The 15,650-nt window shown below is 42.1% G+C and overlaps 1 protein-coding gene across 1 annotated transcript; it reads right to left on the bottom strand.

Annotated features, from left to right (window-relative positions):
- Positions 1–8,704: 8,704 nt before the first annotated feature.
- On the bottom strand, positions 8,705–14,343 carry LOC143317348 (low affinity immunoglobulin gamma Fc region receptor II-b-like). Its single transcript, XM_076725462.1, has 6 exons — positions 14,283–14,343; positions 12,821–13,075; positions 11,995–12,240; positions 11,671–11,781; positions 10,157–10,228; positions 8,705–8,826 (listed from the first exon to the last, which is right to left on the bottom strand). Exons 1-6 carry the CDS (start codon positions 14,311–14,313, stop codon positions 8,774–8,776), a joined length of 768 nt encoding a protein of 255 aa, XP_076581577.1. The 5' UTR covers positions 14,314–14,343; the 3' UTR covers positions 8,705–8,773.
- Positions 14,344–15,650: the final 1,307 nt, after the last annotated feature.

Raw genomic sequence — 15,650 nt, 5'->3', positions numbered from 1 at the left:
TATTAACCTGCTCTGACCTGGCGTCCACATATGTGGACATCACTTTTTAGGTTGTCCAGACCACAATACAAAATTTTGCTCTACAAGGGCCTGGTGTCTCATTTTTCTCATGTAAAAAGATAATTCTTTGTTTCTACACTCATCAGGTCCCAATCAGCCCCAAATAGCAAAGGGAAATTAAAAAGTCTGAAGTCTTTGGAGGTTAAGAGCAAACCACCCACTTTCATTACAGGGAACCAAAATCAGACTTCCTCCTCAGGCTCAGTGGGTGTTTGTCTTCTGTCCACTGCTGAAAGGAGTGGACAAATAAGCTGCTTTTCAGGAAACCCGAGGGCCGGTAAGCAGTTCTAAGAATTTTTTTTTTTTTTTGTTTATACTTCAGTTTATTTCATCTCTGTATCTTTTTTGAATTCACCTTTATTTATAGCACCACATCACAGCAACAGTTCTAACATTTTTCATGTAGAGCATTAAATCTCTGGACACAAAGAAACTGCAGCGCGCAACAAATGTCCCGACTGCTGCTTTGCTCATTGCATCTCTAAACTCCATGAATAACTGTATTGTGAAATGTCCTGAGCGTTAAATGTAAATGTTTTAACAGACGGGGGTAAAAAAGGGAAATGTGAATGTAGAGCACAGGAGTAAATGCATCAGTACAACTCATTGGAGCAGTCAGAAATGTTAAAAAACATTGTGAGAGAAAGTGCATCTATCAAGGCATTTCAAGAAGCAAATGAAAATCTAAATATATTTTATCAGACTGTTCCTCATGCTGCTTTCAGTGCTTGCCAATACCTGCATTACATTATCTGGATCAGCCTGTTGGTGGAAACCGCTGGAAAAAAAAGAACATGGCATCATCATTCATCTGATATTATGATTCTGGTTGTGGTAAACAATAAATAAATGGAAATAATAATACATAAAGAAAATGAAGTAAGTGATAAAGAAAAAGTCATGATGCATTTATGGTGAAACTGTCCACGACCTTCTTAAGATTAAAATTGTTTTTCTCCACTGGAAGGGCGTCACCCTTTTCTTGCACGCTGGACCACTTCACCAATTTATCTTGTTTTATCTACCTGTTAATTTAACTGCAGCCTCATTTAACTGGAATGTTTGATCATTCTTTTGTTGTCTCCTCTGACCGGACGATGCAGTGTTTGCCGATGCCGTTACTCAAGATGTGGCGCCTCCTGCCCCTTGCTGCTCTCTTCCTTCTACCCGTCGTTCCCACAGCAGCTGAAGTGGTGGGGTCGATGTCTGACTGCGCCCAGTTTCTTCTGCAAACTCCAAATATCCCGGGAATCTTGGAGGGAGGGAACATCCTGAACCAGAACAGATACAAACCCATCTGCCAGACTTTTCATGACATGAGAAGTTTTGTGACGCTCTATGACATCGAGAATAAGATACCAGTATTTTCTGCTTGCAAGTACACGGGAAGCAACAGCAGAAGACCCCAATCAATCTGGAAGATAGAACCACAGGTATGATGCTGTAGTGCTAAGCTGATTCCACTGACCCCTAGTAAAATAGAAATAAGCAGTATCTATCAAAGTTAGTAATTATTACTGCATAAACTTGCCCAGTATCATGTTCACATTGCACAAGATTACTGAGTTAACTTTACATTATATAACTCTGTGGAACCAAGTCGTCACTGTACATCTAATCTGCTTTACTGCGAGCCTGCCTGCATCACTGAGATAGCTTTCCACTTGTTACAGCTTGAGGACATACATGCCAACAGGAACATGATAAAGTCCAAGAAAAGCTCCTACAGATACCAGGCTGCAGAGGAGGATTACAAAAACAACAATGTGTACGACAAAGGACATTTATGTCCGAGCTCTTATGGACTTACTGATATTGATAAAAGATCAACTTTTTCTCTGACCAACATAGTTCCACAAATGCATGACTTCAACACAGGAAGCTGGAACAAAATGGAGAGCTGCATCAAATGTGTTATGGATAAATATTGCATCAACAACAACAACAGGAAAGAAGCTTTTGTTGTAGTTGGAGCACAACCCAGCAGCAGCCACTTCCTCAGAAACAAAATTAATATTCCTGTCAAGCTCTGGACAGCGTTCTGCTGCTTCAGTCACAGTAAGATGACGTGGCTAGCAAGTGCACACTGGGGCGAAAATGTTCAAGATAGTTGTACACATCTACAGACAAAGACCTTGGCGGAGCTTTATAATGAACTGAGAACACAGAACTCAGAATTTGAAGCGTTTCCTGGAACACAATGTCCTCTCCACACCACTGTCACTCAGTTTTACCAAGAACTTAATGATGAGAACAAAAAATGCGAATGCCCACCAACCATTTCAACTACTGGCCCTCCCACAACCACCTCTACCCCTCCAATTTCAACATCTGCCCCTCCCAGTACCACATCTGGTCCACTTTCTACCCTATTTACTTCTCTTAGTACCACACCTGGCCCTTTTACTGCCACATCTGGCACTTCTACCACTGGCCCTCCCACTACCACATCTGGCACTTTTACAGGTACATCTGGCACTCCAACTAGCACATCTGGCCCTCCTAGTTCCACATCTAGTCCACTTTCTACCACACATACCCCTCCCAGTACCACATCTGGCCTTTTTACAACCATAACAGGGACTTCTACATCTGGCCCTTTTACTACCACATCTGCCCCTCCTAGTTCCACATCTGGGCTACCATCTACCACATCAGCTGCTCTTAGTACCACATCTGGTCTTTTTACTACCACATCTGGCATTTCTACTACTGCATCTGGCACTCCAACTAGCACATCTGGCCTTCCTAGTTCCACATCTGTCCCAGATTCTACCACATCTGCCCCCCACAGTACTACATCTGGCCCACTTTCTACCGCATCTACTCCTCTTAGTACCACATCTGGTCTTTTTACAACCACATCTGGCACTTCTACTACTACATCTGGTACTCCAACTAGCACATCTGGCCCTCCTAGTTCCACATCTGGCCCACTTTCTACCTCACCTACCCCTCTTAGTCCCACATCTGGCCCGCTTTCTACCACATCTGGCTCTCCCAGTACTACATCTAGTCCACTTTCTACCACACCTACCCCTCCCAGTACCACATCTGGCCTTTTTACTACCACATCTGGCATTTCTACTACTGCATCTGGCACTCCAACTAGCACATCTGGCCTTCCTAGTTCCACATCTCTCCCAGTTTCCACCACATCTGCCCCCCGCAGTACTACATCTGGCCCACTTTCTACCACATCTGGCTCTCCCAGTACTACATCTAGTCCACTTTCTACCACACCTACCCCTCCCAGTACCACATCTGCCCTTTTTACTACTACGTCTGGCCTTTCTACCTCTGGCCTTTCCAGTACCACATCTGGCAGTTTTACAACTACATCTGGCACACTTAGTACCACATCTGGCTTTTTGACCACCACATTTGTCCCTTCCACCTCTGACCCTCACACTACTTCCCCTACCCCTCCCAGTACCACTTCTGGCCTTTTTACGACTACACCTGGCATTTCTACTACTGCATCTGGCACTCCAACTAGCACATCTGGCCTTCCTAGTTCCACATCTCTCCCAGTTTCCACCACATCTGCCCCCCGCAGTACTACATCTGGCCCACTTTCTACCACATCTGGCTCTCCCAGTACTACATCTAGTCCACTTTCTACCACACCTACCCCTCCCAGTACCACATCTGCCCTTTTTACTACTACGTCTGGCCTTTCTACCTCTGGCCTTTCCAGTACCACATCTGGCAGTTTTACAACTACATCTGGCACACTTAGTACCACATCTGGCTTTTTGACCACCACATTTGTCCCTTCCACCTCTGACCCTCACACTACTTCCCCTACCCCTCCCAGTACCACTTCTGGCCTTTTTACGACTACACCTGGCACCTCTGCATCTGGCCCTTTTACTACCACCTCTGCCCCCATTCTCAGTACCACATCTGGCCCAATTTCTACTACATCTACCCCTCTTAGTACCACATCTGGCCTTTTTACTACCACAACTGACACTTTCACATCTGTGTCACCCAGTACCACATCTTCCCCTCTTCCTACCACACCTGAAACTTCTCCATCTTGCCCTCCCAGTTCCACATCTGTTCCTCCAACAACTACAACTGGCCATGGTACTTCGACAACTATTGCTCCCACAACTACTGCTACTGCTTCTTTGAGTACAACCACACCTACAACTACAGAAATACCAACAACTACTACACCACTAACAACTACTCTCCCTCTGATCACAACATCTACTGTATCCATGACCACTGCCACACATCCAACCACAGTTTTTCCCACAACTTCTAAACCCCAAATTACAACCACTCCACCAACAACCATAGTACCTACAACAACCATCAAAACTACCACTGCAACAACTACTTCCACTACAGCAGTTACCACTACAACCACAACCACTACTACAACTACAACCACCACCACAACTACAAAGAAGAAAGATGATGATGATGATGATGATGAGGATGAGGATGAGGAGGAGGAGGAGGAGGAGGAGGAGGAGGAGGAGGAGGAGATACAGGACGAGGGAGGACCAGCAGCAGATGGACTTGTTCCACCATCAACTATTCTGGGATTGTTTTCTGGAGGTCTGGGAGCTGGTTTAGGAGGATTATTTGGAATATTTGGTGGTTTAATACCAGGATTGACGGGGGCACTTTCTTCATCAGGGGGAGGAGCAAGCAAAAACGTCCCTCCGACCTATGAGCCTCCCGCTGACATTGCTCCTAAAACTGTAACTGTTACTCATCTAAACCACAAGATTCCTGTTGCCACTGCTGTTCCTAAAACCTCTACAACAACTCTTATGCCCGGTGTAACTCCTGCAGCTCCACCCAAAGTTATTTCTACTATTCCAGCCATTACTGCTTCTGTTGCTGCTGCCACCTCCACAGGTCCTCCAGATAGTATTCCTGTTGCACCAAAAGGTGTTCACAAGACCACTGCCATTCCAGAAAAAGCCATTACTACTCATCCAGCGACTACTGCCCAACAATCATCTGCCATTCCACTGACCCTGGCCAAGCTCACAACTACAATTCCCCAAAAAACATCTGTCCATGCAAACTCTGTGATGGCTGTTACCTCAACCATCTCCGTCGATGCAGCCACAGCTTTGAGTCAAACGGCTAGCCCTTCCACCAAACCTTCTCCAGCAACAGCTACAGTTCCTGCTATCCCTCAAACTGCCACTACCTCTTTCAGCAGAACCACTGTCACTTCTAACTCAACAGATCCTCAACCTACGTTAGCACCAACCACTACTTTACTTGCAAAAACGACAACTGAGCCACTGACCTCTCCAACATCTCAGAGGAATCTGAAAGTTCCTCCAAGCACCTCCGCAGCTCTTTCGAGTACCACTTTTCCTTACAGCTTCTCTCCTAATCAAACTAGTACATCTGCCTTTCCAACCATAAATGCTACTCTTCCAACAGTGAGTGTTTCTCAGCCAATCTCCATTCATCCTCCAACTCCAATTGCTCATCATATCAGCTCCACACCTTCTACTGTTTCTCCAACCTCAAACCCTCCTATGATGACATACCCTCCTTTTCCTCTTTCAAATTCCTCCATCCATTGTCCTCCTCTTACACAAATGTCCATTTTTCACCATTACCAGAATGTTCTTGTCCACTACCAATCGTTATACCAATATCAGAATAACAACTAGCAGTTGTTTTATGCTTACTCATGCTTGTTTTATCATTATTCATGCTTGGCATTGCACCTCAGTCAATCAATGATGGTATCAACTCTCTCAGTTGAAAACATCTATTCTTATGAAATTTATGTTTGCATCAATATGAATTAAAGTACTAAGAGAAAACACACTCCCCAAATTCTGTTGCACTTCAAAAATACATCTTATCGTCATTAAAAAAAATGTTGTGTGCTAAGTGAAAATATGACTCAAATCCCATCAAATCTTCTTTGTGACTTTACACTGAGCTGTTTTTAGGGGAAAATGTTCCTTTGCATAGCTTCAAATAGTGGATATTACTTCAATTTATCTTGACTATGTTTTCAAATTTACAGCATTTTGAAATGACTCTGTGTTTGAAAAGTGCTGTCCAACTGAACTGAACTGAGCCCGAAAAACAGAATCTCAGTTTTCCACAAAAGCAACATTTTATTGAGCATTTTATAAGACACATTAAAGTGAAGGAAATCAACTGTCATTCTTACCTGCTACATGCAGTTTCTGCCTTTGTTAATTTGTCTCTTTTGGTCCTTAGATTTTCCAGACGTTGACTTTTTCAATCATTAACAATAAACTGGTAAAGCAATACTCTGTTTGATCTGCTTCTGTTCACATGCAAAAAAAATTGAACATTTTCACGTGTGACTGCACATGCCTCACTTAGACATTAAAAGTGCAGGCGTGTATGAAGGTGCAGTACCAGCAGGGGGCGATAATGACATGATCATGATTTACTCCAACTGCATCTGACATAAGTTATACATATATACACACAACATGTAAGTTGATAGTTTACATACACAAACACAAATACCCAACCCTTACAGTGGGAACCACTGGATCAACACTGACAGAGGCTGGGTTTCTGCAAGATGAGTACTTTTTTTTTACTTTTAATACTTTAAGTACATTTAGCCAATGATGTTTTTAGGGTGGTTTTAAATGCAAGACTTTGACTTATAATGGCTATTTTGTACCTTTGCTTAAGTAAGGGATCTGAATATTTCCTCCACCAGTAGATTGATCAAAATATTCAGTTAATTCAGTGAAGAATAGAAAACCAGCAGCAGTGTGAATTACTCATTTAACATGCAGTATGTCAGTCATATAACGCTTTAGGTTTGATTGTGACAAACATCATCAAATTGTTTGTAGATGAAAATGTTTGTTGTATTAATTTGTTCTTTTTTCTAAATTCAGCATACATATCACATTTCTTTGATGTTTTGGCTACAGACATCTTTACAGTACCTGTTGATATAGGTCAGAGTTGAACAGTTTCCTCCAAATGAAATGAAAGTGGATTAGGTTAAAATGTCCACAAGGTGGTGTCACAGTCTCATGTTGAAGGACTCCTGTACTTCCTCGCTGTGCTGCTGGTCTGTCAGTCAGTTTTAGTGTGATATCAGATCCTTGTTCTTTATGCAGTGCGGCCACTATTTGGTTCACAGATTATACCTTTAAATGAAACTGCGTATCTGGTTGAGTGTCATGAGAGGTAGAGGCGATCCCAGCATGCACTGGGAGGTGAGGCAATTCCACGACAGGTTCATCATGTGGCTGACACTTGTCGACAAACCAGATTTCACAGTGACACATACAGAACTCACGCCTCAAAAAAGTCCAACATACCTGAAGCAAAAGGAAAACAAGGGGATGGAGAGGACTGGCCTGTCCACAAGGATGCTAGTATTTCCTTGAAGTTGATACCAGGAATGTGTCATGAAACTACACATGATGGCTTGTAGTATATTTGCTGGGAATTCCCTGCTGCTACTGGTCTGTCTGGAACTGGAAGGTGATTGAAGAAGGAAGAGTTTTGAATTTTTGGCAGTCGTTGTCAGTCAAGCATTGATTGTCAAGCATTTATTGACTGACGGAAATAAATGCGTTTATTTGCTTTTCTGCGTCAAGTTATGAGAAGTTTGATGCCACTTCCACGTCTGTATGCCAAGAATGAAGCTGCCACCGGCAGCTGGTTAGCTTAGCTTTTCATAAAGACCGGACACGAGGGAAACGGCTGGTTGAAAAACCAAGTGTGGAAGTGATTCCCATTTCTGAGGAGGTCCCGGGCTGAAACTATAGTCCAGTACTTAAACCCTCACAAATCTGAAATTGCCATTTCACACTTAAATAAATAATAATTAACACTATAAAGTGCTAATTAGTGAGCTTTAAAAGTGAATTTTGGTCAGGCTTGTTGTTTCTCTCTGCTTCCAGTCTTTATGCTAAGCTAATTAGTGGCTATTTGTTGACACTTTACATTTAGCATAGAGATTACAGAGTGGTATCAATCTTCTCATCTCTTGGTTGGTTTGATGGAAAGTCAGGTATGAAGGTGTGAGCTCACTGTGGGAAGAAGTACCTGTTCAAAGAGGCTATTAATAGCAGGCATTACAAAAACAGGTAGTGTGTCTAAAAATAGGATTTAAACTAAAATCTGTCGAGTTTGAAAGTAAACACCCACACATGCTCGTCTGCAGAGAAACACAAAACAACTATCTGTGCAGCATTTCAGATCGACATTCATGCCCAGCCTTCAGCTCAGACTCATTTCAAACTTTTTCCAAATGCAGCTTTGTGCTTCTGTGTAGGAGAAGGTGAGGTGAGGGCTGAAACGGGTGCTGAACTCTCAGTTTCATGCCTTTTATCAACAGGAATAAATGTGTCTCCGTGTATTTCCCCGTTGGTTTAGTTCAGCAGCGCGGGTTTAAAAAGAACGAAACAAAAGGTGCGCAGGTGAGACAGAGCAGACGAATATGACTGGAGGTCAGAAACGCTCAGGTGAGAGTTTGAGAGTTCAGAGGTCATAAGAACACTGTAATGCACTGTGAGCAGCTCAAGTTTGGTTTGTATTTGTTCACAGAAGGAATAGTTCAGAGCATGAAGTGACTTTTTGTTTGTTTTCTCTTCTTGAAGATGCGATATCAGGACAAGAAAACTGTTTTTTTGACAATGAGACGTTTTAATGCTGAAAATTATCCAGAAAATAGGCTGAACATTGGTTCTGCTGTTTCCTCTCAGGAGGCTCCTGGTCTGATCGATGAGTACGTGGTGGTCACGTCTTCCATTTCTGAGGGAGACACACAAGTTCAAAGTGTCAACAAGCTGCAGAACTAGAAGAGGTGGAAACAAAACACACTGCATCCTACTCCATTATTTAGGTTAACATTTGCAAATCTACATTTCATCTGTGCATATGACATATTTTTACTGTGCTTAAATATGCTTCCTGTCCTATATATTTTTATTGTTATATATATTATATATGTTCTATATAGTACAATATAGTATATTAAACTGTATAGTGTGATAGTGCATAGACACTGAATTAAATATTCATACTTTATTTTTCATGTGCAATTCAAATGTCCCACTGTGAAACTGAACCATTTTTCATATGATAATATTTTTTATCCTCTTTTTTATGTAATACTGTACCCTCTATAGTTGATTTTATTTTGTATTTTTTTTATTTTCTATTTGTTTTTTCTACCTCTACTTTTTATTCTTGTAGTTGTAACAAGTAAATTTCCCCAGCGTGGGATCAATAAAGTCTTATCTTATCTTGTCTTATCTAACTGTCTCTCTGTCAAATCAGTCCAGTTCTGTTGGCATCAACATTAAGGCGACATTATTCCCAATGCTAAATGACAAATTATTCAATTCTGTGAAAATGTACAGATTCAAAAGAAATAAAATAAACTATCACAAGAAGACTGATGTTGTGGACTCACAGAGACAGAAAACAACAGAACCCACAGAGGAAGAGAACACTGAGAGCAAACTTTTTCCTTTCGTTTCTATTCGTTATTACTTCTCTGGACCAATAAGAGTACAAAGAATTAGGTGAGAAGGCGGGACCTTACTGTTCAGCCCAACACCTCCTCATAACAGCTTGACAGCCAATGACCCCATAAACGACATGTCACCTCCTCATATGAGGACTTTCGAGCTCTTTAGACCTGACTTCCTCCTCTGTTCTCGTCATAATTACTAGAATAAACAAATAAGCAATAAACGTGAATATAGGTCATGATAATCAACTTGCCCGACATGTGATGACCTATTTGGCTGTTCTTCTGGCCACAACAAAACCATTGCACAAGGCCTTGTGGGGCAGAAGAAATGACTGATTACTCAATGTCACGGTGTTGGCTGGTGACTCTTCGAACACAGCAGAAGGTTAAACTTCAAACGTTTCTGAGGGGAAGAGCTGGTGCAGTTTCAGCAACTTTAAATGTCTTTGTGGCTTTTTCTTCTGTAGGTCAATCTCTCAGTGGGAAATATGAATATTTGTCTGTTTGTGTCCTGATTGTTTACACTCATTATGGACAGCGGCCTATAAGGATGTGTTTGTTTGTTTGTTTGTTTGTTTGTTTGTTTGTTTCCGTGCATGTTACCTTGGTGCCTCTTCGGCGGCACTTGCTGTGTGATGATGACGTCGGTGTAAGACACATCCGAGTTAACTCTCGCTGCAGAACAAGACGTCTCACCGTTAAACACCAGCTGGGTTTACACATTTAAACAAAGACATTTTTAGGCAATGAAATACTGAAGGAGAGTGACACAAACTGTATTTTGGTATCATTTGATAAAAATGACAAAATAATGATGAAAATGATAAAAAAAAAAAAAAAAAGGAACAAATGTGTGTAAAGCAGCATAATGTTCATGTGCATGTTGTCATTCCCATTTATGTATCTTGACCTCTGTCGTTCGTTGTCATAGTCAGGTGACCTTCATTGTCATTGTAACAATAATAAACATGTGGTTAATGTGAAATGGTCGTTGTTGGTCAGATTTAGGCACCAAAACTACTTTAAGTCTGGGTTAAAATCAGCACGTTAGCTTACGAGACATTAGGTAAATACATTACGTAAGTTAGCATCTCAAACACTGAGAATACATTAACTATCATCATGGTTACCTTTTTTTTCCCTGTATATTTATGTTACTGTGCGCTTTATTTTTTGTGACCCGACCCTCAGCTGCTCCAGGGTCCAGCTCGGCTTATTGTGTGCATTCTGGGAACGCACAACAAACCTGGTAATTGTTAAAGCGATGTTACTGATGTGTAGGTGGACCTGAAGCCATCTGATGCGACGACATGTGAAAACCTTAACGCTGATGGTGTGAAATGCACATACTGTGTGGTGCTTAGACAGGAAAAGACGTGTGTGAGTTTTTCATACACTATGAGAGCAGACAGGTGGCTGAAGTGCATGGCTCTGCCTCCCGTAGCTACACAAAGCCTCTCGTTGCTCTACTAAACATGAAAAGAGAGACTGAATAGCTCTAATTATCTTATCGTGTTCCACTGATGTCACCACAGTCAGGATTACGCAGGTTGTGTCACTATCAGTTTTCACCTTTTGTGTTTGATCAATTTTTGGCTCATTCAGGAAATGCGTCATGAAGTTCAAATAAAAGACATGAAAGAGGCTGTTATCTGCTTCATATCTCTGTCCACGCTGCTTTATATACGTAACAAATACATTCATTTAGCACATCCTAAAGGTAGTTAGCTAATTATTCAGATGAGTCCAGTTTTAAAGCTTTTTCCACTTAAAGGGCCGTTTCGTCCACTCTTTCTACTTTGAAAGAGGCTCAATAATTTCCTGAAACAGCTGAACACTGTGGCTTTAGCGTAGTAAATTGTGCAGCTTTGGTGACTATTTTCAGCTGTGACTAATGCACACTTGGTGCTCTAGTGTGTATTTACAGCGACATGATGGTGTATGTGGGATTGAGTAATGAAGGAATATGTCACGTAGTGCAAAAGTGTGGCTCACTCATGTGTTTTTACTAGTTTTTAGATAATGATGAGGAAGAAGATCTATCAGGCTTTGGATGCATGGTGAACACTGTAGGTGGTGCTGTAAATTGGTGCTTTGTGTCATGAAAACAAGCTGACCTTTGTAGATCCGGCAGAGGCAGACAGAAACCAAGGCCAGCAAGATGCAGACGCTCACCACAGGAAGTAGAATGTGTGCAAGTGGGGAGTGAAAAGACTCAGGATGCCCAGCTTTAACACAACAGATTGGAGACCACAGTTTGACCTCAATGCAAACAAAGCAACAGGTTTGTCTATCCGGTTGGCAGGCTTTGTGCTAAGCTAGGCTAAAAGCGCCCTGGTCAGATCTCTGCTGAATGCACAGAGATTACATTTATCTAAATTTACATTTATCTACAGGGTAAAACCCAATAACACACCGCAGTTGTATTAAGCTGATCTCACCTCTGACAGCCAACCAGCTGTTGAGTGATTCTCCAGCTCCAGAGATGTTACACTTGTAGAGACCTTCATCAGATTTGGAAACATGGAAGATGGTCATGTTTCCTGTCGAGCTGCTCCCGATGAGGAGGCCATCTTTATAAAATTCCGCTGTGAGATTGGAGGAGGAAGTCCTATTGGTGCAGCGCAGAGTTACAGCTTCGCCCTCCGGCACAGGAAGCACAGGAGTCTTCAGGATCACAGAGCCAGCTGAACGACACCACAGCAGAAGGATCAGAAAATAAAGCAAAAGCTGCTTTAAAGCTGCACTCTTGCAAAAAAAACTCCAGCCTAGATCACACAGTGGAGCCGGGACCTGCCGAGCAACTAGCTTAAACTAAGAAATAGTCCAGCGTATAATCACACATAAAACGGTAATGTTACTTTAGGATAGAGCCAGGCTAACTGCTCCCACTCTTTGTGCTAAGCTAAGCTAACCGGCTGCTGGCTCCAGCAAAGATTGTTTCAACGTCCTGCAGTATGTTTTTAGCCTTGCTAGCGTCATGACTCTAGAGATGATCGATGTGTGGGTGTGCTGCTTTGGTCTGCGCTAAAAAATCTCAACAGGTTTTTGGATAAATTGCCAGTTTCTCACAGATATTGATGGTTCCTACACATTGTGCAATCATAACTTGCACAATGTCTCCATGCTAACAAGCTAATGCTGACTTTAGCATTTAGCTCAAAGCAGCACAGCCTCACAGAGCTGCTAGCATGACTGTGGGCTCATGTTTTTTCCTTCTACTGAGGCACTCTTTCACACTTCATGGCAACAGTTGGTTAAACCCACTGGTCACAGTGATGTTGATGGCATTGCTGCACTCTCCAGCTCCAGACTCACACCAGTACACTCCAGTGTCTGATGGGTAAAGGTCATCAATATGGCACAGGGACTGGTTTCCTCTTCCCCAAGCTATGGAACACTCTGCGTTTCTTTTTGCAGATGTGTTTCTCTTCACTTTCCATTCAGAGGAATCCCCACAGCTCAGTTTGAGAGAGTCATATTGAAAGAACTGGGTGCTGCTGGGATAAACTCTCAGAGAGGCTGCAGGAAACAGAGAGATGATGACAATTTTGAGACACTGAGAATTGCATCGTAAACGTGTTCACAAAGCGAGCAACGGAAGTTCTTGCAGACACGAACAATCAAGGAAACCAAGACACGGCATGTCACCTTCGCATTTTGTCATTTCCTTGTTTCGCTACGGAAGCGATTTAATCGATAAATGAGTAAAGCTGCTGTGGAAAACTACGCTTTGTGAATGGTTGCATCCATCGTTCTGGTTGACGAGAAGCTATGAATTCACTTTATTGAGTTTATTTGCCATTAATAACGCCAAATGGATACTTTGCAACCTACTGTGACCACAATGCAACAAAAAAACCAAAAAAACCAATGTTGGTACCATCCGCCTCTTCACTGCTTTCGCTGCTGCACAACGAGGGACACAGCTGATATTATCAAAACTTCACATCACCTGCAAGTCAAGCAAGCTGCTGTTGGTGTGAAGCAGCATTAACAGCTTTAAAGATAAGGCTGCATCTCCTTCTTGCAGAGGCAAACAGCACGGAGAGAATATCTGGTGAACAGGAGCGGATCTGTTATTGTTGACCACGTTAAGGGCTTCTCTTTATAACTTTATGCTAAAACGGTTCCCAGTTTGTCAAGGCTTGTTTTGTTCAAGACTGAATCTATTTCAACATAGCTGAGAGGAATTTCTTTCCTCATAAAACAAAAACAAACCAAAGCATCAGGACATCACATGAACCGACAGTGTGACATAGAAGAAGTGGTGAAAGCGAAAAAATGACTACAGCCAACTCGGAAGCTTGGTAGTTATGAAGTGAGCGTTGGCAGAAGGTAACTATTGCTCTTTAGTAAAAATATGAATTCAGTGGTTTTCATCAGATATTTCCTATAAAATTTAGCAGGTGTTAAAAAGCCCTACAGCAACATGTACAGGTTTATTCAGCAGACGTATTTCATGAGTCCTCTGCTGTAAAATAACTGTTTTTAAATTCTGTTCCTCAGTAAATGTTTGTGAAACACAGTAAAATGCTTCCTCTTTTTTTCTTAAATAACATCACTGACCAGGCTTTTTTAATCCACCAGCTGCTCATAAAATCAGAACACAAAGGGGAAAACCAACACTAACGTGAACTCATAAACATGAATCCACACACACATAAGACACAGATTAATGCAGTAAAATCAGAGTGTTGCCTGCACATAAACACACGTATGTACTCACTGACGATAGTGCACAGCGCCGTGATCTCCATGCTGCCTGGCTATCGTTCGACTGGCGGAGTGAACACCAACCTGAGGGGCTGCATCACACCCCTCACTTTCTGCTGTGCTGTCATGTAGACCACATTTGGGCAGGATGTGTGTCAGCGTTTTAAAACCACGACAGTCAGACATTTTACTTTCTTCAACCTGATGGCCTAAAATTTGTGACCATGGAAACAAGATGTTTTAATCACTAACATACAGTAGCAGAAAACACGTCTGTGAATATGTCCTAAAATCTGCATTTTGGCCGAGTATATAAGCTCTGAGGTTCATGCAGTAGTTTTGAAGGACGGAGTGTTTGAGATTCAGGGGATCTACTGGCAGAAATGGAATATAATGTTTTCACCTGAAAACAGAATCACTGTTACCTGAGGATGAGCTCTTCATATCTACAGAGGGCACAGCTCCATCTTACTACGGTGGCCCAGAACCGACAAACCTAATACTGCCTGCAGAGAGCACCTTTCTCTTTTATTTTGGCACTTTTCGGGATCACTGTAGCTTCTCCTGCATGCTTGGCGGCAGAGGGGTGAAGCAAGGGGTGGTTGCAATCTGCAACCTCACCACCAGATGCCACTAAATCCTTCAAACTGGACCTTTAAGATGAAGAAAAGTCTGTAAATTTATTCCAACTAGACTTTTATTGAATATTTATGCTGCATCCTGGAGCTTTAAGTATGAGAGTTACTTGTAACGTCACGGCCTGTCGTGCTGCTTTCAGCACCTTTAATCATCGTAGTTCATATTGCGCTTACATGACACATATTATGAAATAATGCTGCAAATCAAATTACCACAAAAAGCTGAAGTGTGCACAGGTGTGAGCGTGAGGATACGTACGGTAGAGTTCAACCCCACTGTGGAACATGACAGACGTGTATTTAATGTTTACATCTGAGGCCCTGTGAAGCACCTGTGGCCACCCTGACACCAGCCATGAAGAAGTCATCCGCAGTCATAATGTGAGCATGACATCACATGTAAGCATGTGCAGCAGTGATGACACAGCAGACACTTCCTCTTTCTGAGGCCTGAGAGTTTCGAGAGGAGAAATACACAAACACCAAAAAAAAAACAAACATGAAACTTTTAATTTGATTCAATTAAAACTTTCAGCATCAGACATTTTTAAGGCAGCAGAAAAGATGTTGAGAAAACACTTTCTCCTCACCCGAAGAAGAGCCCGTGTCCGTGTCCTGGATGACTGAGTCTGTTTCCTGCGCCAGGTGAAAAATATTTAAATAAATAATTTATTTTTTTTAAAAAAAAGGCGCAAATGTTATTTTCGGTGTTTGTAATTTCATTTTCGCTGCCAGTAAGTAAG

The sequence above is a fragment of the Chaetodon auriga genome, chromosome 24 (assembly GCF_051107435.1).
Source record: "Chaetodon auriga isolate fChaAug3 chromosome 24, fChaAug3.hap1, whole genome shotgun sequence".
Classification (NCBI taxonomy): Eukaryota; Metazoa; Chordata; class Actinopteri; order Chaetodontiformes; family Chaetodontidae; genus Chaetodon; species Chaetodon auriga.
The sequence above is the reverse complement of the archived record's forward strand: the minus strand, read 5'-3'. Positions and strand labels throughout refer to the sequence as shown.